The sequence below is a fragment of the Vulpes vulpes genome, chromosome 12 (genome assembly GCF_048418805.1).
Source record: "Vulpes vulpes isolate BD-2025 chromosome 12, VulVul3, whole genome shotgun sequence".
Classification (NCBI taxonomy): domain Eukaryota; kingdom Metazoa; phylum Chordata; class Mammalia; order Carnivora; family Canidae; genus Vulpes; species Vulpes vulpes.
The window spans coordinates 133,138,009-133,165,983 of NC_132791.1; the positions used below are offsets into that span (position 1 = coordinate 133,138,009).

The 27,975-nt window shown below is 56.2% G+C and overlaps 2 protein-coding genes across 31 annotated transcripts in view; both read right to left on the minus strand.

Annotated features, from left to right (window-relative positions):
* MINK1 (misshapen like kinase 1) overlaps nt 1–9,821 on the minus strand; it is a 41,717-nt gene extending 31,896 nt beyond the window's left edge. For 23 of the 25 annotated variants that reach the window (XM_072730085.1, XM_072730084.1, XM_072730080.1 and 20 more), the window contains exon 1: nt 9,397–9,690. In XM_072730085.1, coding sequence (XP_072586186.1) covers nt 9,397–9,453 — 57 coding nt within the window. In that variant the 5' untranslated portion in view covers nt 9,454–9,690. Of the gene's footprint in view, nt 1–9,396 lie in introns of all 25 variants that reach the window. The other 2 variants (XM_026005291.2, XM_072730086.1) reach the window with 2 other exon arrangements.
* Nucleotides 9,822–10,420: 599 nt separating this feature from the next.
* On the minus strand, nt 10,421–27,959 carry PLD2 (phospholipase D2). Of its 6 annotated transcripts, none has more exons than XM_072730092.1 (25): nt 27,365–27,492; nt 26,800–26,909; nt 26,583–26,713; nt 26,334–26,476; nt 25,840–25,948; nt 25,685–25,750; nt 25,477–25,535; nt 25,206–25,298; nt 24,961–25,113; nt 24,341–24,490; nt 21,274–21,357; nt 21,074–21,152; nt 20,205–20,315; nt 19,853–20,023; nt 19,402–19,528; nt 19,119–19,237; nt 18,931–19,044; nt 18,698–18,802; nt 18,427–18,515; nt 18,210–18,323; nt 17,985–18,034; nt 17,644–17,778; nt 17,319–17,472; nt 16,841–16,955; nt 10,421–10,582 (listed from the first exon to the last, which is right to left on the minus strand). In XM_072730092.1, the coding sequence occupies exons 2-25, from the start codon at nt 26,906–26,908 to the stop codon at nt 10,514–10,516; spliced, it is 2,649 nt and encodes an 882-aa protein (XP_072586193.1). In that variant the 5' UTR covers nt 26,909; nt 27,365–27,492; the 3' UTR covers nt 10,421–10,513. The 6 variants fall into 6 exon arrangements, with proteins under 6 accessions (XP_072586193.1, XP_072586190.1, XP_072586188.1 ...); XM_072730089.1 differs by lacking the exons at nt 10,421–10,582; nt 27,365–27,492 and adding exons at nt 15,804–16,573; nt 27,804–27,959; XM_072730087.1 differs by lacking the exon at nt 10,421–10,582 and adding an exon at nt 15,804–16,573.
* Between the last annotated feature and the right edge of the window lie 16 nt (nt 27,960–27,975).

A 27,975-nucleotide genomic window follows, 5' to 3' on the forward strand; every position in this document is an offset into this window, starting at 1 on the left:
GAAACCAAGAGTCGATGGCCGACCACCCGAGCCACCCAGGGGCCCCAGCCTCCTAGATACTTGTACGCAGCTTTCCCTCCTGTCACAGTGCCCAGTCGGCAGCCCATCACCCCAACATCTTTCAGTCCCAGGGCTGGCTCCCTGAGCTTCTGTGTTCCTGGCATGTGCCCACCACCGCAACCCACCTGCAGTTCCCAGAGACTCAGGTTAATGTCTCACACCCGCTGCCCAAACATGTCCCACGTTTGTGAACAAAGTCTGTCCCCTACCCCGGCAGTTTGGGACAGCGGGCTCCTCGAGGGCAGCAGCCTCCGTCACATAGGCTGTGTCAGTCCATAAGACAGGCCTCAGTCCTGAAGGCCCTAGACAACGTGACTGCGGGAACATGGACAGTGCTCCATCCCCACGCAAGCCTACAAGGCCTGCCCATCACGGGCACACATGTGCAACGAAACCAAGGGGCGGACGGCACTGCTCACAGCCCATGGTGTAGGATGGAGGGCCCGCGGTGCCGTCTCCTCACAGGCGCCCGCGCACGCCTTGCCCCTGGGAGTAGGCCGGCCATACAGGCGCCAACACGCTCAGGCTCTGCACTGAGTCACACCTGAGTCTGACTCAGGTGCTGCCACTTGCTGGCTGTCCAACCCTCCATGAGGGCCTAGGGCTCCCCAAGTGTTGGGGGCCTTGGTGTCTCCACCCTGAACATGAGACCGCTTACTCTGCAGGGCTGGCAGGAGGGCTGGCGGGAGGACATGAGGACAGAACCTCTCACATGGTTGTGACCTCAGGACCCCTTGTGCGGTGAAGCCACATGAAATCAAAAATAACCTGGGTCAGAGCAATCTCTGCTCTGGACCGAAGGGAGACAAAGGGGTCACCGGGAGTCTCACAGCAGAGGAACTGATAAACAGCAGAGCCACATGCTGCCTGTCCCCCAGCTGGGTGCTGTTACCCCTGTCCCACCATGTCCCACCCTGTTCCAAGGTGCTTTCCAGAGGGAAGAGGGGCCTTGTTCAGACAGACTCTAAGCCCTGGCAATCGGAGACCAGGAGCCCGCCCAGCTCTGTGCTCCTCAGCCAGGTTCAGGGGCATGGCAAGTGGACAGCAGCACTATCTCTGGGCCCCACACACATGTCCCCACTGTGGCCCTGAGCCCCGCCCCTCACCACCCCTAGAGCGCACCTTAGGCAGGATGCCTGCCTCTCCATGCAATCTGAGTCATGCTGCCCGCTCGCCACACCTGTCTCCCAGGGGACACCCTGACAGTGAAAAGCCTAGGAGCAGCAGAGCGCACTCACCTCATCTCCCAGATCCTGGGTGCGCCCTCCACTCCTGCCTGTTTTCCCAAAGACTCTTACCCGAGCCACTCCAAGCTAAGGACCAAGTACTACACGCTTCAGCCACCTTCTCAAAAATGTGCCTTGAAAGAAAGAGTGGGTGGGTGGTAAAGAGGGAACATGAAAATTTCCTTCCCTCCAGCCTGGCTTGGAGTCAGCCCATTGCACCTTCCGAGGTGTGCCGGCAACGCATGAAAGCTGTCGGGAGGGATCCCTGGGTGGCGCAGCGGTTTAGCGCCTGCCTTTGGCCCAGGGCGCGATCCTGGAGACCCAGGATCGAATCCCACGTCGGGCTCCCGGTGCATGAAGCCTGCTTCTCCCTCTGCCTGTGTCTCTGCCTCTCTCTCTCTCTCTCTGTGACTATCATAAATAAATAAAAATTAAAAAAAAAAAGAAAGCTGTCGGGAAAGACAGGAGCTGCGCAGAGCCACTTCCGGACCACATTCCTCTGCGCACCCAGAGAGCAGTAACAGGGGACTTCATGGGCAATCCTGCCCCAGCCTTCCCCCGGCCTCCCCAAGTTGACACTGAGTTCGCAACAGGCACCGCTGGCATCCCGGGTGGAAAAACAATTCTTCGACCAGCTGCCAACACTTGGAGCGAGTAACAACCCTGGTCCCCACATACTGAAAGCCATCAGTGCTTCCCAGACACAGGACACCTAGGGCTCCCTCCCCAGCATCTCCAGATGCCCCTGGAGTGCCCCTGGAGTGCCGTGTCGCCGGGCTGAGGACCACCGGGTAGGAACGTGTGCTGGGCTGCGCCGCTCGGGGGCCCAGGACATGTGAGGAGTGTTTTGTTGCTTGTGGATCAAACAGAGGGAAAGGACAAGTCACAGGAATAGTGGAGCAGTCTCCAAAAGTGAGCGATTACTGAACCCCAACTCTGAGCTCAGCTTTCTCATGGGCACCGTGAGGGGTCAGCAGGATGTGAGGATCACGGTCCCTGGACAGGAGAACACGGTGGGGAAAATGAGGCCATAAAGCGACATACCATACAGAGTTATAGGTGTTCAAGGACTGAATTATGGGGTCTGTGAGGAGGAGGAGGTGACCGGCAAGGGCAGGTTTGGTCAGGAGAGGCTTCAGGGACAGATCACAAGAGTGGAGGTGGCTTGGAGAAGGAGCCCTTCCTGCCTCAGCCCTGCTGGTCCTCCATCTGTCCCTGCAAGGGCCGCTGGTCAGGGAAACTTCTCCAAACCTGGCTACCAGGAGCAGTCAGCAAGGCAAGCCCTTCCAATCTTCTCAAATGGTTCCTGGAGGAAAAGGGTGCGAAGATCCCCTCTCTCCCCAAGAACACCAGCTCGGCTCAGGCCTGCGTTGAGGAGGCCTTCTCAGCCCACAAGCCAGGAGGTACAGCTGCTCCCCTGCAGTCCAGACTCCGGGATACTGGGTGCTCTGGGTGCTCCAGGGTGCTGGGTGCTCTGGGTGCTGGGGCTTTGGATGAGGGGGCTGTGGGTGCTCTAGGTGCTGGGGCTCTGGGTGCTCCAGAGTGCTGGGTGCTCCAGGTTGCTGGAAGCTCTGGATAATGGGGCTCTGGGTACTCCAGGGTGCTGGGGCTCTGGGTGCTCTGGGTGCTGGGACTTTGGGTGCTGGGGCTCTGGGTGCTACGTGATCTGAATGCTGGGGCTCTGGGTGCTCCAGGTGTTGGGTGTTCCAGGGTGCTGGCGGCTCTGGGGTAGGCCTGCAGACTCTCCTGCTGTGGGGAACGCCCTTTCCAGCTGAGTCTGAGGTTTAACCACCTCCACTGTCCAAGGCCTCTGGCTTCCTCCCTGCCCCCCCACCCCAGCCACCCCCTACTTCCTCAGAGAGTCCCCTCCTTGTCCCTCCTCATTTATCCCTCTGGGGCCACTATTGGTTCCTCCCACAGGCTGTGCCACCAACGGCTCTATAGCCTTCTACCAGCTTCTATGCTGCCACCCTCCCGAACCAAAGCTTTTCCTGGAGTCTGGCTCCTCCAAGAAGCCCAAGACTGTGGCTTCCCCAGCCCTGCTTCATTTCAAACATGCAAAGTCAGGAGCAGTCCCCCTGCAAACCCCACTCATCCCTTACTGGCACACAACATAAATTGAGACTTTCATTTATCTATACACGGCATCTACCTAAACGTTGGTTAGAATCCCACTTTGCACAGACCGTGCGAACAGGCACAAGGCCCAGGGCTGGGCCCACTTGTGCTTATTTCTGGGAGACTTATCTACCTTCCAACCCCAGGCACCACTCAGGCACACAGCACCCCCACCACCACCCACACACAGGTGCCTACGTGAGCAGATGGGAATGTGCATTTGCTGGACCATAGCGATCACTGTGCTGTGTACACGGACATCCAAACGTCGTGTCATACACCTTCCATACACATGCCTTTCTTACAAATCTAAAATAACACATCAAGTGATGAACTTCTCCCTCATATACCTGCTCTCGACGAGAAGCACAGTCACCCACCCTCTGCAGGGCGACACGTAGTTCATGCAGATCCAGTACCAAGACCCTCCCCACAACAAGCAAAAACGAGGGTCCTTGGAGTCACACGCCCTTCCCACATACATGCCCTACCCTCCAACACAAACTTTTTTTTTCCTCCCACAGGAAGGTTCAGAGGACATCATTCTGGACCGTTAAGCCTGGAGCTTCCACCTAATCCCCAGGCCTTGGTTGTTGACCTAATGCTCCACCTAAGAATGGCTCCATTCTAGGGTCTCCCAGTTGCAGCCATCACCAGAGTCTCCCTGCTGGTTCACCTCTCCTGCTCTTTCTGTGCCAATGACAGCTTGGGCCTTTTCCGGCCTGTAAACTGTTTCTATCGATCAAGCAAATATTTTTGTCTTATAAAAAGTAAGAAGGATCCTTTTTACACACTCTCATGGCACGCTGAAGTCTGCCGTGGTCTGTACCTGGCCTGCGGTTACATGTGTACCTATAGGATTATTTTGCCAGCGTCCCTCTGCAGTCCGGGCTACAGGAACACCAAGTCTATCTTGTTCATCAATGTGCCCCTCGGTGCCTAATTCCAGAACTTTCCTCAAACAAACAGGAAGCCTAGCCACAATTAACAAGTACTTCCTCAGGCCATCTGGCCACTCGAATGGAATCTCCAGGGCTCCTGGGTCATTGTAGTTCCATCCCCTTCTCCCCTCCTTGTACCATCCCCTCCCCCGAGAAAGAACAAAAAGCCTCAAGCACCTTCTCAACTAGCCTTTAGAGGAGCTTCCTGTGGATGGAAGAACCCCAGACTCCAGTCAAGGCCTGGCTGGTGAGAAGACCAGCAGGAAGAACAGGAGCAGGGAGAAGGAACGTGGGTGTGGCCCTAGCCCGCCTCTGCTAGCAAGTAAGGGCTGTATCTCCCTCTTTTCTGTGGGCACTCAGGAAACATTCTGAAAGTTGACTTATTAACCTGATTACTTTTTGTTCTATTTCCAACCCAGGAAAGACAGAGGATGCTCGGGGAAGAGAAAGGACTGGGCATCAGATTTCGAGATGACTGAAGACAGGGCAATAGAAAACCAGTATTATTCATGGGAATCGGACTGAACGAAATCTTCCCAACCCTGAGGAGCCCAGGGGATTGAGGAGAGCAGCAACAGTTAGGGAAGGGGGAGCCGGAGCAGTGGAAGCATGTCTTAGGTGAATGCCCCCAGGTCCTGGTTCCAGCCTAGTGCAGGACTGAGCCCAATGTGACACCCACAGCCTGCCCACAGCCCCCAGGACCTGGTATGCACACAGCCGCCTGCCTGTGCCTGGCGCTGATGCAGGAAGGGATGTCTCTGAAAACCTCGTCCAGTAGGACTTGTCTAGAGCCAGCAAGGTCTATGGGGCTGACTCGTGGACGGCTTCTGGAGACGCTGCCTGGCCCCAGGACTATCTCTAGGTTGAGAGGCTACCTCCACAGTCCTCATGTCTAGACCGAGGCCCGAGTTCGAGCTTGTAAAGAGCAGCCACGCACTTCCTGCCATTCTGTCCCCACACCGGTAGGAGGGGACACTATGTGTCCAAGCCGTGTCAGCTGCCCTGTCGGAGGCACCAGGAGGCACCAGAGCCAAAACCGAGAGGAATGGAGGCCAGGCCTGAAATGGGGAAATCTGCTGGGCACAGTGGTAACAGCTCTGCGGGCAAGTGTGACAGGTGGGCCAGCTGGCTCCCTTGCTGACCCTTCTTCCTGTCATCTTAACTGTCAAAACCTCATCTTCCCACAGACCTTCCCTTCCACGTATCACCAAGGGCCATGGCAATCTGTCCTGCCCGGCGGTGGCCAGGACGGCATCATCACTCCCCTCGTTTGGCAGGGAATGGCTGAACACGAACACCTGGCTCTGGGGAAGTTCTCCAGCACCTTCCTTCCATCGTTGTGCTGGAGCAGGCCTGTACCTCACTGCCCCCAGTGCCCCAAACAGCCCCAGCTTCCCTCTGCAGCTGTCTAGGGGAAAGTCACTTCCAGGCACCGCTCCTTCTGTAGCAGGAGACCCGGCTTCCCACCGCCCTGCCTGAAGCATCTGCCACCAGTATCTGGACAGCTAGCGCACCAGAACCTGGTGTTCGGCAGCCCAGAACCGCCAGCTTTACGGGGGATGCTGGCCCCGTAGCCTCGTGCAGAGAGAAGAAAGGGGAAGAGGTTTCTCTAAAGCAGACACAACAACACAAATTCATTTGACAAGGAGCACCTGTCAGTACCACCGCCTAGCAACAAGTCCCTCCTGCTTGGGCACCACGGTACGACTTGAACATGGTGACGCTGAGCCTCTAGCTCCACAGTTTCAAGGACACTGCAGTCTGAAACTTCCAACTGCTCAGACAGTAGGGAGAAGCGGTTTGATCTATGAAGTGGGTCAACCAAAAAGGAGCGACGCAAAAGGAAAGAGGTCAGCCTGGGGTCTGCTCCCACCTCATACCATCCATTTTGCTGATCCTTATTCCTTTGTGGGAAGCCAAGAGCCACAAGCCAGAAGACTCTTCTGGAATATCACCAAGCTTGGACGCAGAGAAGGTCTGAAACAAGAGGCCCTATTTTCTCTTGGATGACCCTAAGTTTACTTCAAGTGCATCACACTCAGATGAAGGTTTCCAGAACTCTGTTTACCACCAGACGAGGTCTGATTCCAAAAACAACTCAGAAAAGATATTCTTAATTGTGTGTCCGTAAAAGAGGGGCAAAAGCAAGCCCAACAAACATGACATTTACTGAGTGCCTTCTCTGAGCAAGCATTGTGCTGAGAGCTCTCCCTTGTTCTGATATGCATTTATTCAACAAACACTGAGGCCCCATGATGTGCAAAACACTGATGCAGGCACTGGTGTGCAGAACAGTCAGAGCTCTAGCTTCCCCAGACCTTACATTTTAGTCGAGGTGGCTAAAAACAAAAACCTCTGTCGGATGGTGATAAATACCATGAAGTAAAATAAAGCAGACTAAGGGAATGCTATATAAAAGTGACATAAAAATAACGCAGGGGAAGCAGCACTTTTTCAGATACAGCTGTGCTGGAAGGCTTCTCTGATTGCCATCCGATGACAGGAGCAGCAATAAGCCCCTACATGCCAGGCCCGGGGCTGAGGACTCAACAGGCAAGACTTGGGGAGTCCACGGCAGCTCTGAGTTGGGCACCACTGCTCTCCCCACACCGAGCTGGGAGGAAAGGCTCTCGGTAGCATCTGGCAAGGCTGCACGGTGACAGAGCCAGGACTTGAACTCAGGAAGACAGCCCTGTCCCCATGCCACTCTGCAGGGGGAAACAGAGCCTCAGGGGTCAAGTGTGCCCCTGGCCGCGAAGCGGCAGGTCCACCGGCCTTGCCACGCAGGGCTGGGGTTCAGTGCCATTCAATCTGGCCCCCGTCAGACTGTTCCTCTCATCACTGGCTGAAAACCAAACCTTATCTTGAAACAAGAGGAGAAAGACAATGTAGGCTCTCCCAGGCCGGCTACTAAGTGAACATGTTCCCCGCTCTCCACCCCCAGCACAAAACACGGACGAAAGGGAAACGGGCTTTGCTGCTAATTCTGCAGGCTGCCGTTTCCCACTGAAAGACAGGGACAGAAGAGATGAGCCAGGCCGCTGCTCACAGGACCACAGCAGCTCCGGAGGTAGAGCAAGGGGACAGGCACTAAGGAAAGGTCAGCAGCAAGGAGGAAGGAGCCCTCTCTCCCTTTGGCCCTCCAGGAGTGGGGTGGCAGTAGAAGCGGTGGTGGCAGGATGAGGAGCAGGGGGGATAGAAACCCTGGGGTCAGGTCCAAGGCCTCTCCTGAGGGGAATGAGAGGAAAAGGAGGCAGGAGGCTAACAGTGCTTCTGGCTGAGAAGTCCAGAAAGGAAATGCCACAGCCAAGGTCAGAGGGCATTTGCAGGATGGCTGCAAACCCCAGGTAGCGGGGGTCCGGGCAAAAGTGGAGGTTTATAGGAACAGAGAAGCCCTAGCAGAGTTCTACAGAGTTTCAACCACAGGTCATGGTTTAGACCTCCCGTTTATTGTATGTAACCCTGTAGCCAGAGTTAACAACCAAGATGGGAAGGGAAGATGGGGTTCATCCCAGAACACATTAAGGGCAGCTGGGAATTCCATCGTATGATACCCCAACAGGCCCTGCCCTGCAACACACGCGAGCACACACGGAATGAAAGCCAATGCTTAGTCTCCCTCCTCAGCAACTTATCACCTTGTCTCCAGCAAGGCAGGTCTCCTGGCCCAACACGGCACCAAACAAATTGTGACCTGAATGGCAAGAAAAACTGTGTCACCTAGAGAAACCCAATTAACAACATGACTCTGCTCTCCTCAATTCCCCTCTCCCCTCCAGGCATATCCGGGGCACCTGCGTGGCTGACCGCCTTTTCCCACCACTGGCCACGTTCCCTGGCTAACAACAGCCAGACGGGTTTGAACGAGGGGCCTCTGGAGAAGCCAATCCTGACTCGACTGGGGAAATCCTGCTGCCCCCTACACCGTGGCCTGGTAGAGGAAGGCCGAAGGACACAGGATAAACGCAGCCCCTGCGTGGACAGCCTGGAGTGTTCACCTTGAAACCACCAAGTTGCTTCTTAAGTGCGCGCTTCTGGCTGAAGAGGGACACAAATGCTCCTGAGAGCTCCCAAATGAGGGCGTGCACATGCCCCCAAAGGGACAATAAACAGGTATTTCTAAGAAATTCCTGCTGTGGTTGACTCCTGTAATCCCTTTCCTAGGGAGGCCCTGCCCTGCGACGCCCCCATCATCTTCCCGCTGCCTGCCCACCGACCCCATGCAGCACTTCCACACACATAAACATCCTCCCGCCGGCCCTGCCTGCCACTGCCACGAGCCAGGGCTTCTGGAGAGAAGCAGCGCCTCCCCCCCCCGCCTCCCCCCCAGCACTGGTCTGGGCTCCGGCGCGGGGCCGTAGCTGCAGGGTTGGTAATGCAATAGGCAGGGACCCCGAGACCGGATATGCCTGGTTCTGGACTGCTGTACTTGAAACAGGAGAGGAGGCATAGGGAGCGCCGAGCACACGAGGACCAGGGGGACGAGGGCGTCTGCGGGGTGCAGACGGGAAGGCCGAAATTCCGCCGGGAGGGAGAGCTAGGCCATCCAGGGGGTGGGTGAGGCGGCGGTGTGTGTGTGTGGGGGGGGGGCTGCTGTCAAGGCAGTGACAAAGTCAAAATTCGAGGCGCCGAGCGAGGGGAGGAGGAAAAGAAGGAGGTGGAGAAGGAGGAAGGAGACACAAGTAAGGGCACGGCTGGAAAGAGGCCAGGGAGGGGGCCGGCCGGCAGGACCGTGCAGGTGACAGGGCTAGGGCTGCGGGAAGCGCGGGGGTGGGGCGGGGGAAGGGGGTCAGCGGCGCCGGCAGAGGGGGCAGGGGTGTGGGGGCGGGGTACCGAAGGGCGGGGACCGACCTGGCTCCGGGAAGCTGCAGCGCGTGCCCCGAGAAGGGGAGCCGAGGGCTAGGGTGAGGGCGGGGGCGGGGGCGGGGGGCCCGCAGCGGGGGGCAGGGGGCACCCGGGGGACAGCGGGCACGTGAAGCGGGCAGCCGCGCCGCTGCCCCGCGGCGGCGGCGGGGCAGGAGCCGGGGCGAGGCTGGGGGCGGCGCGCTCACCCGCAGGGCGGACAGGTCGATGTCGTCCAGGCTGCGGGCGGGGGCTGGGTCGCCCATGGCCTCCGCGGGCAGCCGGGCCCCGGGGCCGCTCACGCTCCGGCTCGGTTATTCCGCTGCCGCCGTCGCCGCTTCTCCCCCATCGGGGGATCCCGGGGGCGGACTCCGCCGCGCCTCCCCCGGAGGAGCGCGGAGGGGGAGGGCCGGCGGGAGGACCGACCCACCGACTGACAGGAGCAGGCGCCCGGAGCCCGCACCCCGAGTCTCCCGCCTCTCCTGCGCAGGCGCCGAGTGACCGCGCGCCGGGAGGGAGGGCGAGGAACGTGACGCGAGCGCGCCGGGCGCCCCTCCCCCTAGGCGCCGACACCTGCGCGCAGGCGCAGGAGAGAGCGCGAGCGCGAACAGCGCGCGCTAGGACCCACAGAAGTGGGCGGTGGCCGGGCGGCTGCGGAGCGCGCCCACCGGCCGGCGCGCCTGCGCACTCGCGCTTCCTCCCCTCCGCCTGCGTTTTGCCCTCTTTCTCCCCCATTTCCTTCTCCGCTCAGCTTTGACGCTTTTCCTTCCCTTTCCCTCCTCCTCTTTCGTGTGCCCAGCTGCCAATCAAGCCACCCACATCTATTTGCGGGGGAAGGGGGCGGGGCCCAGCCCCCCTATTACTAGGAGGTTGTTATGGTAACACCCCACGCGAGGGCTGGGTGGCCTCTAGATAGGATGGGCTGTCCACCCACCTCATTGCCATGGCAACAGTGGAGCCGCCGAGGGAGGGGCCTGGGGTGAGAATGTGGCTCGAGAACCCACGTGGGAGGGAGGCTGGGGGCTCAGGGGGTGCCCTGCACCCCCCACCTTGGCCGGAGTCGGGGGTGTTGAGGAGGGGACCCGCGACCGCAGGACGGGGAAATCCTCCCGGACACCTTGTCCTGCACGAGGAAGCTACTTCAACAATTATTCGCTGACCAATCCCTGGAGCCGCGTGTAGTGGAAGGTGGGTCAGGGAGATGCTGAGGACCCTCCGTCCAACCTCTTCGGATCGTGCTTGGGTCACTTAGGTCTGGGGTTGGCACAGCAGCCCCAGCCATTACCCCACTGGAGGCTGGATGATGCTATGGAGAAGAACCAGGAGTCATGTTGTGCCGTTGCTGTGCTGTGCGACCTTAAGCCCGTTGCTTTGCTTCTCTGGGCTTTTCTTTGCCTGCGAAGTTGAAGAAGAAGGCTGTTTGCTCCCTGAGGTCACTTCCAGCGGCGACGGTGTCTCTGATCAGGAGACCCCACCACCAGTTTCCATGCACACACCACCTAGGAGAGTTTGCACGGAAAGTCCTTGAAAGGGGTGGACACCCCCCTTTCTGAGTTCTTCTCTTTGGCGCATTTGGATGCACGTCCACTTTTGCCCCCACCCCTCCTGTTCATTATGACATTGTCCTTGTCCGGGGCACAATCGCCGCTTGACCTCCATTGCTCTTTATCAGCCACCTGCCTGGTCTGCCTGCCGGGACTCCCTTAAGCCAGTTCTCCATGCCCACAGTGGTTTTTAAAAATCAGACCCCGTGTCACCCCTGTTTGAGAGCTTCCACTGTGACCTCAGTTTTGAATAAAGTATGGCGTTGAAGACCCTTCAAGATTCCACCTGCTTCTCCTGCCTTGTTTTTCAACACTGTGCGGTTCAATCTCACATGTTCCAGGCATCCTGAAATTGTCTCCTCACTGTGGCCAGAACCCCAGAAACCCTCCCCCAGCCTGTGCATCTGCTATGTCCTCTCCCTGGAATATTCTGACCATGCCCACTCTGACTGCCCCTTGCTTTGTCCTACATGTCTGAATCAACTCCTCCACGAAGCCTTCCTTGACTCACTAAAGCTGAATATTGTTTTAACCACCTGGTCTAAACTGATGAGAACACTCACTTTGAATTGTAAATGTCTGCCGCATTCCCATAAAGGCAGGAATCAAGACAGCCTTGTTCAGTGCAGGTCTTGGCACCCATTAGAGGTTCAGTAACACGCTAAGTGAACAAAGGCCTCTGTCATCTGGGCAGGCCCTGTGATATATGCTAACACAAGATCAACACCATGGGATAGGGGCACCCGGGGGGCTCAGCGGTTGAGCGTCTGCCTTCGGCTCAGAGTGTCACCCCAGGGTCCTGGGATCAGGTCCTGCATCGGGCTCCCCACAGGGAGCCTGCTTCTCCCTCTGTCTCTCATGAGTAAATAAAATATTTTTTTAAAAAGACCATGGGATTGTATGAAAAAACACAGAATTTGAACTTAGTCCTGGGATCCCTGGGTGGCGCAGCGGTTTGGCGCCTGCCTTTGGCCCAGGGCGCGATCCTGGAGACCCGGGATCGAATCCCACATCAGGCTCCCGGTGCATGGAGCCTGCTTCTCCCTCTGCCTGTGTCTCTGCCTCTCTCTCTCTCTGTGACTATCAAAAAAAAAAAAAAAAAAAAAATGAACTTAGTCCTTTGGGCAAGTCATTAATCAGGTTCAATTCTATCATTGATAAGATAGAGATAATAGAAAGATTAGGATATAATAAAACTAGATATGTAGATTGGTACAGTAGATCCTTGACAAATTTGCTTATTACTGACTCACAGTCAATGTTTAATAAAGAGATACAGAAACAGTGAGTGAGCAGGTGAGGATTACAGGGGTAGGCTGGCCAAGAGGCAGTGCAATCCAGAAAGTAGGAAGAGCAGAGAAACCAGCCTGACCTCATGTTCGTAATTATCAAAGTTGGACTATGGACACTTGGATACATGCAGTTCATATTGTCATTTATGTTTGTATATATGAAATTGTCCGTAATAAAAACTTAGAATTGATGTGGTAGGGCAGCCCAGGGTGGCTCAGCGGTTTAGCGCCACCTTCAGCCCAGGTTGTGATCCTGGAGACCCAGGATGGAGTCCCACATCAGTCCCACATCAGGCTCCCGGCATGGAGCCTGCTTCTCCCTCTGCCTGTGTCTCTGCCTCTCTCTCCGGTCTCTCATGAATAAATAAATAAAAATCTTAAAAAAAAAAGAATTGATGTGGTAGAGAAAGTCCCAGATTGGGCATCAAGTAAAGTTGAAATATATATTTTTAATTTATTGTTTAAAATATATTTTAAAATACATTGTTTAAAAACATTTTTATTATTTGAAATATGTTTTTAAAATTTCTTGTTTAGAAGTCAGAGGAGGAGCAGAGGGAGAGGGAGAGAATCTCAAGCAGACTATCCGCTGAGCACAGAGCCTAACAGGGGGCTCAATGTCATGACCCTGAGATGATAACCTGAGCCGGTATCCAGAGTCGGATGCTCAACCGACTCAGCCACCCAGGTGCCCCAAGGAAAGTTAAAATATTCAAAATAAGACAAATTTATGATCTCCAGGGTCCTGGAATCGAGTCCCGCATCGGGCTCCCCACAGGGAGCCTGCTTCTCCCTCTACCTGTGTCTCTGCCTCTCCTTGTGTCTCTCATGAATAAATAAATAAAACCTTGAAAGAAGAAAGAAAGAAAGAAAGAAAGAAAGAAAGAAAGAAAGAAAGAAAGAAAGAAAGAAAGAGAGAAAGAAAGAGAGAGAGAAAGAAAGAAGAAAAGAAAGTCTAGGATTAATTGGGGTGGGGGTTGCAGATAGATCAAGAGACAGCATGAAGCAGAGGCCCACCTAGCCAGCTCCAGACGGCTGCCACCTCCACCTCCTCCCCAACCTCCACCTCCGCCCCCCCCCCACAGTTAATGAGGAACCGGTCCCTTAGGGAAAGAGGCACTTACTGCTGACAATGAGGCTAATTAGCAGGATGCCAATTAGTACCAGGGGACCACTGTATGTGGGAGGGGAGGATTTCTTGTGTGCAAGTGGCTTCTTCAGAGGGAAGGAGGGCTGGACTCGTGGGATGGCAGCAGGACCAACTGCATCCCCCCTCTCCACACTGCCACCCGCCTGCACACCCAGCTTCCAGAAAGTCCTCCTCAGCTCCTCCATCTGTTCCTCTCCCTTTCTTCCTGCTCCTGGGGTCAATTCTCACGCTGGGAAACAAGGCTGAGGGAATGATGGGCAAAGGCAGGACCTATGCTAAGCTTTTTTCTGATTGCAAAATATTTCAGATACATAGAAAGATATCTACCCACTGCTCAGCTTAAGAAATAAATGCCCCTGGGACACCTGGGTGGCTCAGTTGGTTAGGCACCTGCCTTTAGCTCAGGTCAGATCTCAGGGTCCGGGATTCAAGCCCCATGTGCTGTGGGGCTCCCTGCTTAGTGGGGACTCTGCTTCTCCCTCTCCCTTTGCCCCTCCCCCTGCTTGTCCCTCCCCTTGCTCTTTCTCAAATAAATAAATAAAATCTAAAAAAAAAAAGAGAGAGAGAGAAAGAAATGCCACTAATTTCCGTGAAGAGCCCTCTCTATATACCCCTCTGTTATGCCCTTCACTCCACCTGCTCCAGGAAGTCACCCTCCTGAATCCAGTGTGTGCAATGCTCTCTTCCAATCCATATCGTTTACAGGTACACCTAGCTGTATTGTATTTTTTACAAATGGAAGGTTTGTGGCAACCCAGTGTCAGGCGAGTCTGTGGGTGCTGTTTTTCCAACAGTACCTGCCCACTTCATGTCTCTCTGCCACATTTTGGTAATTCTCCCAATATTTCAGAATTTTTCATTATTATTATATGTGCTGTGGGGATCTGTGGTCAGTGATTATGACTCACCGAAAGCTCAAATGATGTTTAGCATTTTTAAGCAATATTTATTTTTTAAAGTTTATTTATTTAAGTGATCTCTGCACCCAGTGTGGGGCTCGAACTCACAACCTTGAGATCAAGAGTCACAGGCTCCTCTGACTGAACCAGCCAGGTGCTCCAAGAATATTTTTAAATGAAGGTATATACATTTTTTTAAACATAATGTTATTGCACACTAAATAGAGTGCAGTATCATGTAACAATTTTGAAAATGATGTTAGTATGTCATGGCATGTATGTGTCTTCTTATTTTTTAGATTTTTAAATTTTTTTTTAAATTTTTTTTTTTAATTTTTATTTATTTATGATAGTCACAGAGAGACAGAGACATAGGCAGAGGGAGAAGCAGGCTCCATGCACCGGGAGCCTGATGTGGGATTCGATCCCAGGTCTCCAGGATCGCGCCCTGGGCCAAAGGCAAGCGCCAAACCACTGCGCCACCCAGGGATCCCTAGATTTTTAAATTTTTTAAATGTTTTGTTTATTTTAGAGGGAGAGTGTGTGAATAGGGGCAGAGGAGGAGCAGAGAGAGAAAGAGAGAGAGAGAGAGAGAGAGAACCTCAAGCTGACCCCATGCTGGACATGGAACCCAGTGAGAGCTCAATCTCCTGACCTGAATGAAGATCATAACCTGAGCTGAAACCAAGTCAGTCCTTAACCCACTGAGCCACCCAGGAGCTCCTGTATGTCTGTTTTATTATTTTTTAAAAGATTTTATTTATTTATTCATGAGAGACAGAGAGAGAGGCAGAGACACAGGCATCAGGAGAAGTCCTGATGCAGGACTCAATCCCAGGACCTTGGGGTCACACCCTGAGCCTCAGGCAGATGCTCAACCCCTGAGCCGCCCAGGTGCCCCTCCCGTGGGTTTATTTTAATACCGAGCCAGACAACATCATGGGTGCAGCAATGTTTACCTAATGGAAAACCGCTTCTTAGCACATGAAAATAAAATTGATGAAGAGTGTGAACACAACAGGCCCTGGGAAGCCAAGAACTTTCACATGACTCACTTTGCTGCCGGGCTGGCTTCCCGGCGGTGGTCTTGAACCCGACCTGCAGTGTCTCTTCCGCCTCGCCTGGAGTGGCCCTGGCCAGCAGAACTTTGTGCGGTCATGGGAGGCACCTCTGTCGGCACTGTTCCATTCGCTAACCCCTAGCTGCAAGTGGCTACAGGGCACTTGCCCTTGTTGGGCAAATAGTAGATGCTCAATAAATACTTAAATCAGGGACTACATGTTCACAGCAAGCCATTTATGTGAAATACTATTCCCATTTTCCTGGTAGGACCCCTGAGTCTGGGAGATGATATGACTTGACAAGGTCAGCTAGGTCACACATGACAAGCCCAAGATACGGGGCCCAGTCCTTCCTGCCCTCAAGCCATTCCCAAAGGGTCCTCCCTGAGCCTCTTCCCAGCTGCCACTGGAGGACCAAGACCCAGCCCCTCCAGCCCCTCTCTGCGCATCCTCATCTTCCCCTTGTGCAGGTGAGCATCAGCTCCCAGGTCCCAGCAGCTGGGGGGGCCAAGCTCCTGAAACTACGGACACAAGTACAGGGGAGACAAAGCAGCAGAGGAAGAGACAAGAGCTGGACAGGAGAGAAGGTGCTCAGCTGCAGGGCTCCAGGTGCGTGGGAGGTGGAAGGTAAACCCTCACTTCCCAGTTTGGCTGAGGGAGAGGCGGGGGACCTGTTCTATGCCTTTATTTCTGAAATGTTTATCGAATGGATACAAAGCTAGTGATCTGTCAGGTGGAGGGGCAGGGAGTTAGTGTGTGCCCCACCCCACCCTCCCCACCAATGGGGCTGAAGCCAGGAGAGGCTCCATGCTTCCCTCCACCCCTGGAGCTGTGGGTGTGGCAGGGAGGGGTTCGAGGGAAGGGTAGGAAGGGACAGATGGGGAGGCCCGGGCCCCAGCCTGCTGCCCCTAAAGTGACAGGCTCCCCAGGCATGCAGCCTGGGCAGGAGGTTGGCTTCTCCTCCAGGACCGCGGTTTCAATGGGGCAGCAGCAGGATGGACTTCCCTAGGACTCTCTCCTGCCTCTCCGGCCCAGGCTAGGGAGTGTCCTCTTCCGGCTGCTTCTCAAGGGAGGGTCCGCTGTGACTTCTCTGGTCCCCTTCAGGCCTGCCTGCCCGCCCCGGGGTCACGCGGCCCTCATTCCTGAGGGTTGGAGGCAGGGAGCCACCTCGGGGGAGCGCAGCCGCTGGTGAGCTGTCTCCGGCTGGAGCCTCAGCTATGTCCACACTTCCAGGGGCATCACACCTTCCTTGCTCCCCAGTGGGGGCAGCAAAGACTCATCTTCCAGGAACTTGAGGGGAAAGTGCACCAGGTGGCCCTGGACCTGGGTGAGCTCTGACGTGGCCAGAGGTGGGCTGACCGTGGCCAGGGACTCCACGGCCACATACTCGCGGAGTGCCCTCAGGGAGCGGGTGGCATTGGATGGCAGGCAGCGGAAGATCTGGGGGTCAGTGGGGCACAGAAGCCAATGAGGCCTGGAGAGACCCTGCCAAGGGTCCAAGCCCGCCTGGGCCGGACGCCCCCAGTCCCCACACCACATACCCTGACGTGAGCCACTGAATCCTGTGACATGCCCCCCGCTCACAAGCCCTCATCCCCTTCCTGAGACTGGCTGGGGGCAGGGCTCTCTCCATTCCACTCTGAACACCATAATTCCTGGATTTCCGCTCAGCCAGCCCCCCCCCCGCCCCGCCCCGCCAGTGCCCACCTGCTCATAGATGTTGGCATTGCTCTCAGCTGTGTCTTGCCACAGCTGGAAGAAGTCATCACACACAGGGTCTCGTAGATCCAGGTCTGGCCGGGCATCTGCCCCCAGAATCACACTACGGGAAAGGGTCCCCACAAGGTCAGAGGAAGACCCTTGGAGAGCCTGGATGCTAGAAAAGTTCTGTGGTGCCCGCCCAGGTGATTCAAAATAAACACACTGTTAAACAATAAAATAAGTGTAAACGAGTCCAGTAGAACTTTTTAGTCTCTGGCCATTACTTTGACGCTTAAAAAAAATTATCTTCTCTCTCTCTTTTTTTTTAGACCTACTTTGCTGGTAACCTAAACCAGCGGGGGGGGGGGGGCGGCCTCCATACTACCTGTAAGCCATCCTCATACCTACTCAGAAGGCAGACCACCCCCTCCCGGCTTGCACCGCCCACAGCACCACATGCCCACAGCACCACATGCCGTTCTACCTGAAGCAATGCTTCCGCAAGCTCAAGGCAAACCTGCCCGCCTGATATTCTGCACCGTCCATGAGAGAAGGCTCCATCTCCGTGTCCTCGATCAGCACGGCCAGTTCACTGTCCCGCTTCCCCAGCAAGCTCCGATCATTGATGTTGGCAGAGCCTGGGATGGGCACAGGACACACTGTGTCTGCCTGAGCCCAGGGCAGCCCCTGCCCCATCACCTCTACCAGAGGACTAGCCAGTCTCCATCGCCCCTTTACCCCGGAGGGCCCTGCTCCACCTCTCCCCACCCTCCTCTAGTCCCTGTCAGGGGTCCAGATGCAGGACTGACCAATGATGACGGTCCGGTCATCCGCAATGAGCATCTTGCTGTGGATGTAGATAAGCTCCGAGACTGGGTGCCCGCCCAGCTCTCCGTGTGTGCGAAGCCCACAGATGGACATGTAGTCCCGCCACGCTGTCCCCACTGTGAGAAAGATGGGGGGATGCTGAGACGTGCCCTCATGCGCAGGTGGAACCCCATCCCAGCTACCTCCCCGTTTCTCCCTATAAGTCAAATGCTACCTGTGGTCTCAGAGCAGCAGCCCCAGAACCTTGCAAGAACAGGAGGCCCCTCCCCGCCCAGGGGTCCAGGGCTTGAACCCCCCCGCCCCGCCGCCCCCCAGCACTCACTGGCTGCTTTGAGGCGATGGAGGATCGAATATTCCCCACGGCATAGGGTCCTGAGGGAAAAGAGAGGGTGAGAGAGGTGGAGGCTGCGGGGGGGCGGGGGGGGGGGCGGCGAGGGGGCGGTGGTGGATGGGTTATGTCAGGAGAAGGGTGGACCTCAACAGTCCAGCAGAAAGGGATCGGGGCAGAGTTGGGACAGGGCGCACGGCCACGGAGAGGCAGAGTCACCTGTAAGTGAAGTGCAGAATGGCCTGGATGGAGTTCCCACCACCTGTAGTGATGTCACCTTCAAATCCGGGCAGCAGCGGCAGAAGCACGTAGACACGAAAGCACTGCCCCAGTCTGTGGGAGGGGGCGGGGTCAGAGGCGGGACCAGACCAAGCCACGCCCACGGAGGGGGCCTCTGCCACGGCCACAGCCCATCCTCCCGCTGAGTCCACCTTACTTGTGGGCCTTCAGGATTCTGTCCACAATCTCATCGCCCACTTTGTTCAGAACTGTCCGCCCATCGGAGCAGCTGATGAAGAACTGATTCTGGGGCAGGGAGCAAAGACAGGCGTCCGCTGCGGGGCCACTGCCCCAGCCCCAGGCTCCCACCACACCAGCTACTCCCCCCCAACTCCCCTCGCCTTCCAGGACTGACTCCACAGCTAGCCTCGTCCCTCTCCTCGGACACCCCCTTCCTTCTCTGCCCCCCACCCCCACCCCCATCACACCTCGATGTACAGAAAGTGCTGGCTCTCCCTGATGGTGTGTAGGTAGGCATTGAGGATAGAACTCTCCAAAGTCCCCGCTGACCAGCGGTCCACTGACCGCAAGACCTGGGGGGGACAGAGAATATGATGTGGCTCCCGACCCCAGGGGGGGCACTCAGGTCCCGGAGAATGGGTGGGGGCACTGGGCTGAAGGGGAGGGAGGGGTGAGGACTGGTTGAAACAGGGAGCCTCACCTGCACGGTGGCGCACTGCCCCCCTGGGAGCGTGAAGGGGAGCTGGTCTGCAGTGCTGGTGGATTTGGGCAGCAGGTAGGGATACATGGGTATCTTGTACTTGGCCTTGGTAGTCTTGGGTGGAGGGATGGCAGTCAGTGGGGGCGTGAGTCTTTCCCAGAACCAGCCCCCCAGGAGGGAGAGAGCACCTTGGTGAAGTTCCAGCGCTGGATGAAGTGCCGGGCCAGGTCCCGGGCAGGGAGACCATGGACAGCCACCCCAACGTCCCGCCATGGCATCCGGGGGGTAGTCTCCCTGTCAATGAAATCTGGGGGTCCCGGAAGAATCAGGGGCAAGGTCGGAGATGGTCTCTTGGAGACCATCAGGGCAGGGAGGATGAGGAGCCTTGACCCAGCTCATCCTGTTCAGTCCCAGCCCCAACGTCTGCCCCTAGTCCCAGCTCTTGGGAGCTTTGGAGGAGGGGACCCTCACCCTCAAAAGGCCGATCCAGTTGCACCCAGTCTTTAACGATAAGATTGCTGTAGTCTTTGCCCAGCCAGAAGAATCGGTTTTGCGAGAGGTCTGGGGTGCCAGGACAGTCCAAGCCCAGGGTGGGAGGCTGTAGGGGGACATACCCAGGCCAGAGGCAAGGAGAGATCATGGGGGCCACACAGAGCCCGGGCCAGAGAGAAGGGAGGAGCACCAAGAGACAGAGAGACAGAGAGTAGGACCGGGCCCCCCTTCAGCTGCATTCACTACCCTAGAGGAGCTTGGAGGGGTCATGGGGGTCAGGTGGGACTGGGTCTACTTCGAATCACCTTCCTGGAGTCCCAGGAAGAGCAACCCAACATTGGCAGCACTTGGAATGACTGGAGGGGGACGAGGTGTGCATCAAGGTTGTGTTTGGTAGGGGTGGGGTGCATAGGAAGGCCTAGAGGGTTACCTGTGTGGCAGCAGGTTCAGAGGGGTCCCCGAGGTCAGTGAGTCGGTAGTGTAGGTCATCCCAGCGGCCGTAGGCAAGGTCCAGCCCCCCCAAGAAGGCCACTACTTGGTCCACGACCAGGAGCTTTTCATGATGGGCCCACAGTGTCACCTGGTCTGGGTGGCGCATTACCTGGAGCATATGTGCGGGAGTTCATGAGGGTGGGCCAAGATGAGAGGAGACAGGAGGTGTCAGGAAGGAGAACAGGATGATGGAAGGATGGGATGTTCAAGGAAAGGAAAGGCTGAGGGGACAAAGGAGCCTGGCAAGGAGGGCTGTACTTTGGGGGGGTTCTCTGAGCCCCGAAGGTCACCTTTATGTTAGGGTGGAGCAACATCAGAGCCCTCTTGCTATAGCCACTGTTAATGCCCAAGGCCAGTTCCACTTCCTTAAACAGCAGGACGGACACACGGACACCCTCCTCCTGGTGGCAAGTGGAAGGGGGGATCAGATCCTAATGCCTCTCTCACAATGCCCCCTTTCCATCCTCCAAGCCCTGCCCTGTGCTCGGGGTTCCCGTATGTCCCTCCCTGCTCATACCCTGCTTTGACGCTCACAGCAAACTTAGCAATGGGGGCTGAGCGACCCGCTGACCCCCTGACCTGCTCACCCATCCATACAGCTCCTCACCTGCCTCTCATGATCTCGCCACCCATCTTCCCAACCATTTACTAACCCCTTTGTGTACCACCCATCATCCATCTACCCACCCCGGTCCTGTTGACCACCCCCTCCCCGGACAACCTCTCATCCTTCCATCCATCTCCCCCTCATCATCCATCCATCCATCCCCCGGCCCCCACTCGCTATCCTCCTTCTGTCCGGCCATTAACATCCACAGATGTCCCCCAAATGGCAGAGATCGTGCCTTGGACTGAATCTAGTGATATTAGTGCAGTGAGGAAGGCAGATATGAACACCCCTAGCTAATGCAACAGAGTGTAATACGTCCTGGGAGAGAAGTCTACACCAGGTAGAGGAAGAACGTGAAGAGGGAGGCGTACGTGCTCCTCAGGGAGGAAAAAGAGGTGATACATGCCAGTCACTGAGCCAGGAGAGACATGTTTCCTCCCGCGAAGCCTCAGACTCCCGACCTTCTCCCACGCTGCAGTCCCTTCTAACCCACCTCCACCCAAGGGCACCCCCCGCACGCCTCCTCTCCAGCCTGACTCCTCTCCTCACCGCCTTCTTCTTGAGCATGATGTCCAGTCTCCAGTCATCAGAATGGGCAGGACGTTTCAGGTAAATCTCAGGACTCAACCTGGGATCCAGAGCAGAGGGCAAGGGGCTGGCTAAGCCCCAGCAAGCAGCCACTCCACCCGGTCCCCTCCCTTTGCAGGCCCTATCCTGCCCCTTCCTGTTGGAGCTTTTCCCTTACTCACCACCAATCTGTGATGAAAATCTCCTCTTGAGCTTGCAAGATGGCATCTGCCACAGCAGCAAAGTAACCTGCCCCATTCACAAACCTGGGGGGAGGCCAAGCCAAGGAGGTCAGGGGAGTCAGAAGCCAGAATGCTCTGGATAGTGAAGACCAGAGGACAGCCATGGATCAGAGGTGACAGCAGGGTCAAAGACCAAGAGTGATCGGAGAAGCCAGGTGGTATTGGATGTATCAAGGTACGACAGATTTGCCAGAATAAGCTAAATGAAGTTAAAAATTACAAAAGACACAATAAGCTAAAGAATATGACTAAATATTGGAAGGGTAAAAAAAAAAACAAAAAAATAAATAAATATTGGAAGGGTTCATACATCATACATAAAGAGTTCCAACCAGTCAATAAGGAAAAGACATCCGAGCAAACTGAAAAGTGAGCAAAGAATACGAATTGTCGGTTCACAGAGGAAATTAAAATGGTCAGCCATAGGAAAAGATGTTCAATCTCGTTAGTAAGGAAGGAAATTGATAATAAGAAGAAAAAACATGTCTTTAATTCACAAGATTACTGCAGAGTTCAATATTAGCATGTGGAATAGTGAGTGTTCTCATAGACTATGGGAATATACCTTGGTTATAGCCTTTTTAGAGGACCCTTTGGCGGTCTCTCAGAATATCAAACACACATACCCTTTAATACCATTGCATACAGTCGTTCTATTTCTGGGAATGCATCCTAATAAATGCTTAGACAAAGATTGTGTTCACTGCAGCATTGTTTAAAATGAGAAATAAGGGACACCTGGGGGCTCAAGGGTTGAGCATCTGCCTTCTACTCAGGGCATGATCCTGGGATCTTGGGATCAGGTACCACATTGGGCTCCCCAAAGGGAGCCTGCTTCTCCCTCTACTTGTTTTTCTGCCTCTGTGTGTGTGTGTCTCTCACAAATAAATAAAATCTTAAAAAAAATAAAAATAAAATGATAAATGACCAGGCTGCCTGGGTGGCTGAGTCAGTGACGCATCTGCCTTCAGCTCAGGTCCTGGGATCGAGTCCTGTGTGGAAGACCTCTGCCCAACGGAGAGTCTGCTTCTCCCTCTGCCTCTGTTCTTGCCCCACTCGTGCTCACTCTCTCTCGAATAAAAAAATAATAATTAAAAAAATCTTCAAAATAAAATGAGAAATAACCTAAATGCCTAACCTCTAACACACAAATGGAAAAAAAAAAGAAAAAAAAGCTCCACATAAGCAAGTGAGTGATCTTATTTACAGTAAAACAAAAAGTAACATGCACGGATAAGCCCATGCAGGCAAAGAGCTGAGAAGATAAATACGAGACTACTGTGAGGGTTACTTCTGGGGAGAGAAATGGGTTGTTGGGGACGTGTAGGGAGTAGTGGCTGGGCCATATCAGTTGTTCAATCAACAGGAACTTAAATGTTTTAATTAATATGTTTCCGTGTTGTTTGACTTTTTATTTCATTTTTGTATTTTTTTTTCATTTTTGTATTTTTTAAGGATTTTCTCTTTTGAAGCAATCTCTACACCCAACTTGGGGCTCGAACTCTCAACTATGAGAGCAGGAGTCACACGCTCCACCAACTGAGCCAGCCGGGTGCCCCCTGTTTGGTTTTTTAAGAACTAGTAGTCTAGTGTGATGGTGACAATCAGGGTCGTGGCTGGGACTGCCTGGATTTGAACCCCAGTTCCACAGTTCACGAGGTGAAGTTCCTTAAGGGCAAGCTCCTGAACTTCTCCTTGCCTCCATGTTCCCATCTGTAGAATGGAGGTAACAATTGTACGTGCCTTACTCACGGGGTTCACGTGAGGATTTAATAATACACGTAAAACACCCAGAACACTTCCCAGCACACGGTAAGGGCATCATAAGTTAAGTATCTGCTGTTAGTTCTTGTGCTAAAAAATAAATGTCAGAAAAAATTAAAAAAATAAATGTCAGGGGGGGTGTCTGGGGGCTCAGTGCCGTTACACGTCTGCCTTCGGCTCAGGCCATGATCCTGGGGTCCTGGGATTGAGTCTCGCATCATCGGGCACCCTGCTCAGTGGGGAGTCTGCTTCTTCCTCTCCCTTTCCCCCCACTCGTGCTCTTGCTCTCTTTTATTCACTCTCAAATAAATAAATCTAACTAAATGTCAACACCACGTCCAGGAGAAAATGCTTCCCTGACTCTCTTCTGCTTGTGAGGAAGCTCAGGCACCTCTGCTCAGCAACCCCTGCCCCAGCTCCGCTCTCCCCCTGTGGGAATAGGGGTTCCCCTCTATGCTCAGTGTCCCACGTCTACCTCCAGAATGGCAACTTTCCAGTGTTTCATGTTGAATCACCTAGTGGGGAGTCTTATTCCTGCCACCGGGCCTGGCACATAGTAGGTGCTTAGAAAATGTTTATTGAATGAATGAATGAGTTTTGGAGGGATCATAAGGCACAGAGAGAGACTGTGGCACAAAGGTGGTAAAAAAGGTCACAGGAGGGATGCCTGGGGGGCTCAGCAGTGGAGTGTCTGCCTTTGGCTCAGGTTGTGATCCCGGGGTCCTGGGATTGAGTGCCGCATCGGGCTCCCTACATGGAGCCTGCTTCTCCTTCTGCCTGTGTCTCTGCATCTCTGTGTGTGTGTCTCTCATGAATAAATAAGTAAAATCTTTTTAAAAAATAAAATAAATAAGGTCACAGGAGGGATGCCTGGGTGGCTCAGTGGTTGAGCATCTGCCTTTGGCTCAGGTTGTGATCCCAGGGTCCCGGGATCAAGTCCCACATCAGGTTCCCTACTCTGCAGGTAATATGCTTCTCCCTTGTCTCCCCACTCATGCTCTCTCTTGTTGTCTCTCTTTCTCAGATAAATAATTTTTTTTTAAAGGGTCACAGGAGGTCAGAGAAGTCAGGATCACAAGAGATTACCGAGTATGGGGGTCAGAGAGACTGGAGGGAAATGAGATTGCAGTGTGGTCAGAGGTCAAATGGAGGTTAGAGGAGATGAAAGAGGACCAAGGACTCAGAAAACAGCAAGTACGTCCAGAAGCCCACAGGGAAGCTCCGAGGGATGTCAGTGTCTCACCACCGGGCCAAGGTCGCAGGCCGGGGTGGGGCATAGCTGTCATGCCGGTGTAGCTGTATGAAGTCTCTGCCTGGGCCCTGGGCCAACTCCGTGATCTCCTGGCCCCACCACCGGGCCTGCCGGTAGCTGCCGCACTTGAGAATCAGAGACCTGAGCAGAAAGATCGAGATGGACCCCAGCCCTCACCCTTAATGCCCCTGGCCCTCCCAGGGAGACACCTGCCATTTTGGGCTGTCCCCTCTTTCCCATTCCTCCTGGAATCCTTCGTTCACAACTCTACCTGGACAAGGCACGTCTCTGCCTTATACACAGCTCGGTCGCTGGCATGGACTGAGATTTGCACCTGGCACTTGGGTTTGTTGAATGAATGAATAAATGGAGTCCCTCTTCTTTTGCATCAAGAGTCTCTCTGGGAAGGCCAGCGTTTATACTCAACCCCCCTCTCTCTGGGCCCCTGGCTCACAAGAGCAGTCCCAGGCATGTGGCCAGACCAGTTCCTTGGTTACAAATCAGGGCCAGCTCCATGGGTGGAAACCCTTCCTTCCTTCCCTTCCACTCAGTGCCCCCCTCCACCAGGGCTGTTTGCTCATCAGGTGTCCGCGCACACTGGGAGGCCTTACCTGTGGGAGGTGTCAATTCTGACCCCGTAGCGCGCCTCTGTGCTCCTTTTCCCCACCTGGACCTCAAAGCCGGGGTCGAAGAGCTGAACAAAGGAGATGCTGCCCGTCTCGAGGCACATATACAGCAGAAAGGAGTCCTTCACCACCAGCCACCTGGAGCGGAAGGGCTCCATCCGTTCCTCCCGGCCCCAGGGCTCTCCTTCCTCACCCCTCCCACTGCCCAGGGGCTCCACTCTGGGACCCACCTCTTGGACCAGCGATAACAAACTTGGTCTCGGCCACAGCACGTGAGGCCAGGAACTCGGTGGCCACCTGAGCGCTTCCGGATCACTCCCTCCCTGTGGGGAAAATCAGGAGGAGATGCTGCCCAAAAATCAGGAGATGTGCCCGGAAAAGGAATCCAGAGCCCTGCTACCACCCCCTCTCTACCCCCTACCCTGCAATTCTTTCCCCATCCTCAGGCAGGCAGGGATCCACAGGGTTCAGGGGGTGGGGTGAGGGGTGTCGGACACTCACAGTCCCTTGGAGCCAAGGTCTGGGATAAAGGACAGCCGACTGACTTCTAGGAATTCTGTCTGCAGAGGAAGACAGGGGTTCAGAGGAGAGACTCTGGGGCTCAGCTCTGCAGACCCCACAGCCCGGGGTCCTCTGTCACTTCCCTGCGGAGGTCTGCTTTTACCGCTCCCCCTTAAAAAGCACAAGTACCCGCCCCCCGGGGCCTTACCATGGCATGGTAGTTGCGGTAGAAAGACATGGTCAGGAGGCGGTTGAGATAATTCTCCAGGTATTTCTGAAGCAGGAGTGAGAGACACAGACAGATGCAACCAGAACCATTTGCACACCAAATGCCTTCCCAGAGGACCTGGCATCTGATTGCACCTGTTTGCTGGATGCATGTCTGGTGGAGCCCTCAGGACCTACTCGTGGCAGAGAGGGTATCTCTCGGTCCGCTGCTGCCTCCCGGGCAGGAGGATGGGCCACGCCAAAGCTGTGGATGACATGGTGGGGGAGGTGTCAAGGAGGAGCGGGAGAGCTGGGAGCCCGTATTTCTGAAGCCCTAGAGATCCAGGGGGAGGCCCAGAGGCTGCCAGAAGGCCCCCTTCCTGAGAACAGAGACAAGAAAAGGAGGGAGTCTGCCAAGGGCATTTTGGGCACCCAGCCCGGCTGAGATATTGGCACAGCATCATGGGCAGGGAGAGCTGGGCTGGGAAGGTTTCCTGGTAACTGAGGGGCAGGGGAAGGGGCCGGTGGCCTGATGCGGGAATTAAGTAGCTGGGGCGGGGCAGTTGAGGCCTGGGGGTGCGACAGGCAGAAAGCAGGGGCTGGGGGGGGGGGGTACCTGCCTTTGCCAGGAAGCAGGCCGGTCCCCTTACCGCGCCAGAGGGAGCAGCGTCATCAAGACTTTGTGTCTCAGAAGGTCCCGATGCAACTCCTGGAAATGACGGAACTTCTTTTTGGTGGTCCAGGTAAAGGCGCCATGAGTCAGGCGGACAGAATACAGAGTGCAGGTTCCCACCTGGGGGGAGGGACAACCTGAGTGGTGGGCCCGGGCCTGGGTGGCGGCCCCCCTCCTCTGGCCAAGCCCCCCCCATTCCCAGTCCCCCCATTCCCAGCCCGGCCACCTTGGATCCGCTGGTGTATCTTTCAGTGCCGACCACCTGGGCCGTGACGGGGACCCCAGGGGCGAACACCAGCGGGTGCATTTTCAGAGGCTGCAGGTCATAGATGGCCAGAAAAGGGTGCATCCGGTCAGCTAGGAGACAAAGTGCAGGAGTGTAGACCCCGGGAGGTCTGTCTCGGCCCTCCCGTCCCGTGCCGTGCCCCCCACCCACCGCGTACCGGGGTCCTCGCCCTCTCTCAGCGTGTCCACTTCATCCGGCTCCATTTGCAACTGGCTGGAGTCCAGGTCGCCCCCGGAGGGGAAGAGGCTGTCGGGGGTGGCTGCCATCCTAGGAGCGTGGGGAGGCCTCAGGGGGCCGATCAGCCTTGCAGCCCCGCCTCCGCCCCCCCAGCCCCGCTTCCTAGTCGGGGTGCAGCGCCCCGCCAACCCGCCTCTGATCTCCACCCGGCACCCGGTTCCCGCATCCAGAACCGCTCAGCCCCGCCTCCCGGCCCGGACCCGGAGCTCCCTGGAACTCCCACCAGGCCCGCGGGGCGCCCCCCACCCCCGAACCCGAGCAGAGCAGAAGCCAAGGCCAAGGGGTCGCCGGGGGCCCGGGGCCGCCGGGGGCCAGATCGGGCCGGGCCGGGCGGGCAGCAAGAGGGGTCCGGGGGCAAGGAGGAAGTTCCGTGCGCCCCGCCCGGGAGGGAAACCCCGAAATCTCGGCGTGCGGCTGAGTCCGCAGCCCCGCGCCCCCCCGGCGCCCGCCTCCCCCGCCACCGCGGGCCCCTCCCCGGCCCTCACCGGTAGCCCGAGCGGGTGCCCGCGCGGGTCCGCCAGCCGAGGGAGCGGCGCGGCCAGCGGGGCCCACACCCGGCGGCGGGGCGGGGCGGGCGCTCAGGGCCGGCCCCCGGGGGCGGATCGCCCGCCTCACCTCCGCGCCCGCCCGGTCGGCCCCGCCGCCCCGCCGCCCCGCCGCCCCGCCGCCCGCTCCCGCCCCGCCCAGCCCCTGGGGCGGACAAGGGGGGTTCACGGGGGGTGACAGAGCAGGGGTGCCGCGGGGCGGGAGGGCTGGCAGCCCCGAGCCCGGGGGTGCGCGCCCGCCTGCGTGCGTCTCCTGCGCTCTCGGCCGGTGCCGGGCCCCGCGCGGGCCTCGGGGCCCAGACCGCCGCCCCGCGGGCTCCCGGGCCCGACGCTCCGGGGGCAGACCCGAGGCTCTCAGGTCCTGAAAGACAAGATCTACCGTCTTTTTAAGAATGCAGGTCTCCTTGTCTCCCGGTTTGATGGACATCCGGGTTGTTTCTCGGATGTTGCGATAAAACTCCCATTAACATTCCTGTGCAAGGACAACCCGGGTGGCTCAGCAGTTTGGCGCCGCCTTCAGCCCAGGGTGTGATCCTGGAGTCCCGGGATCG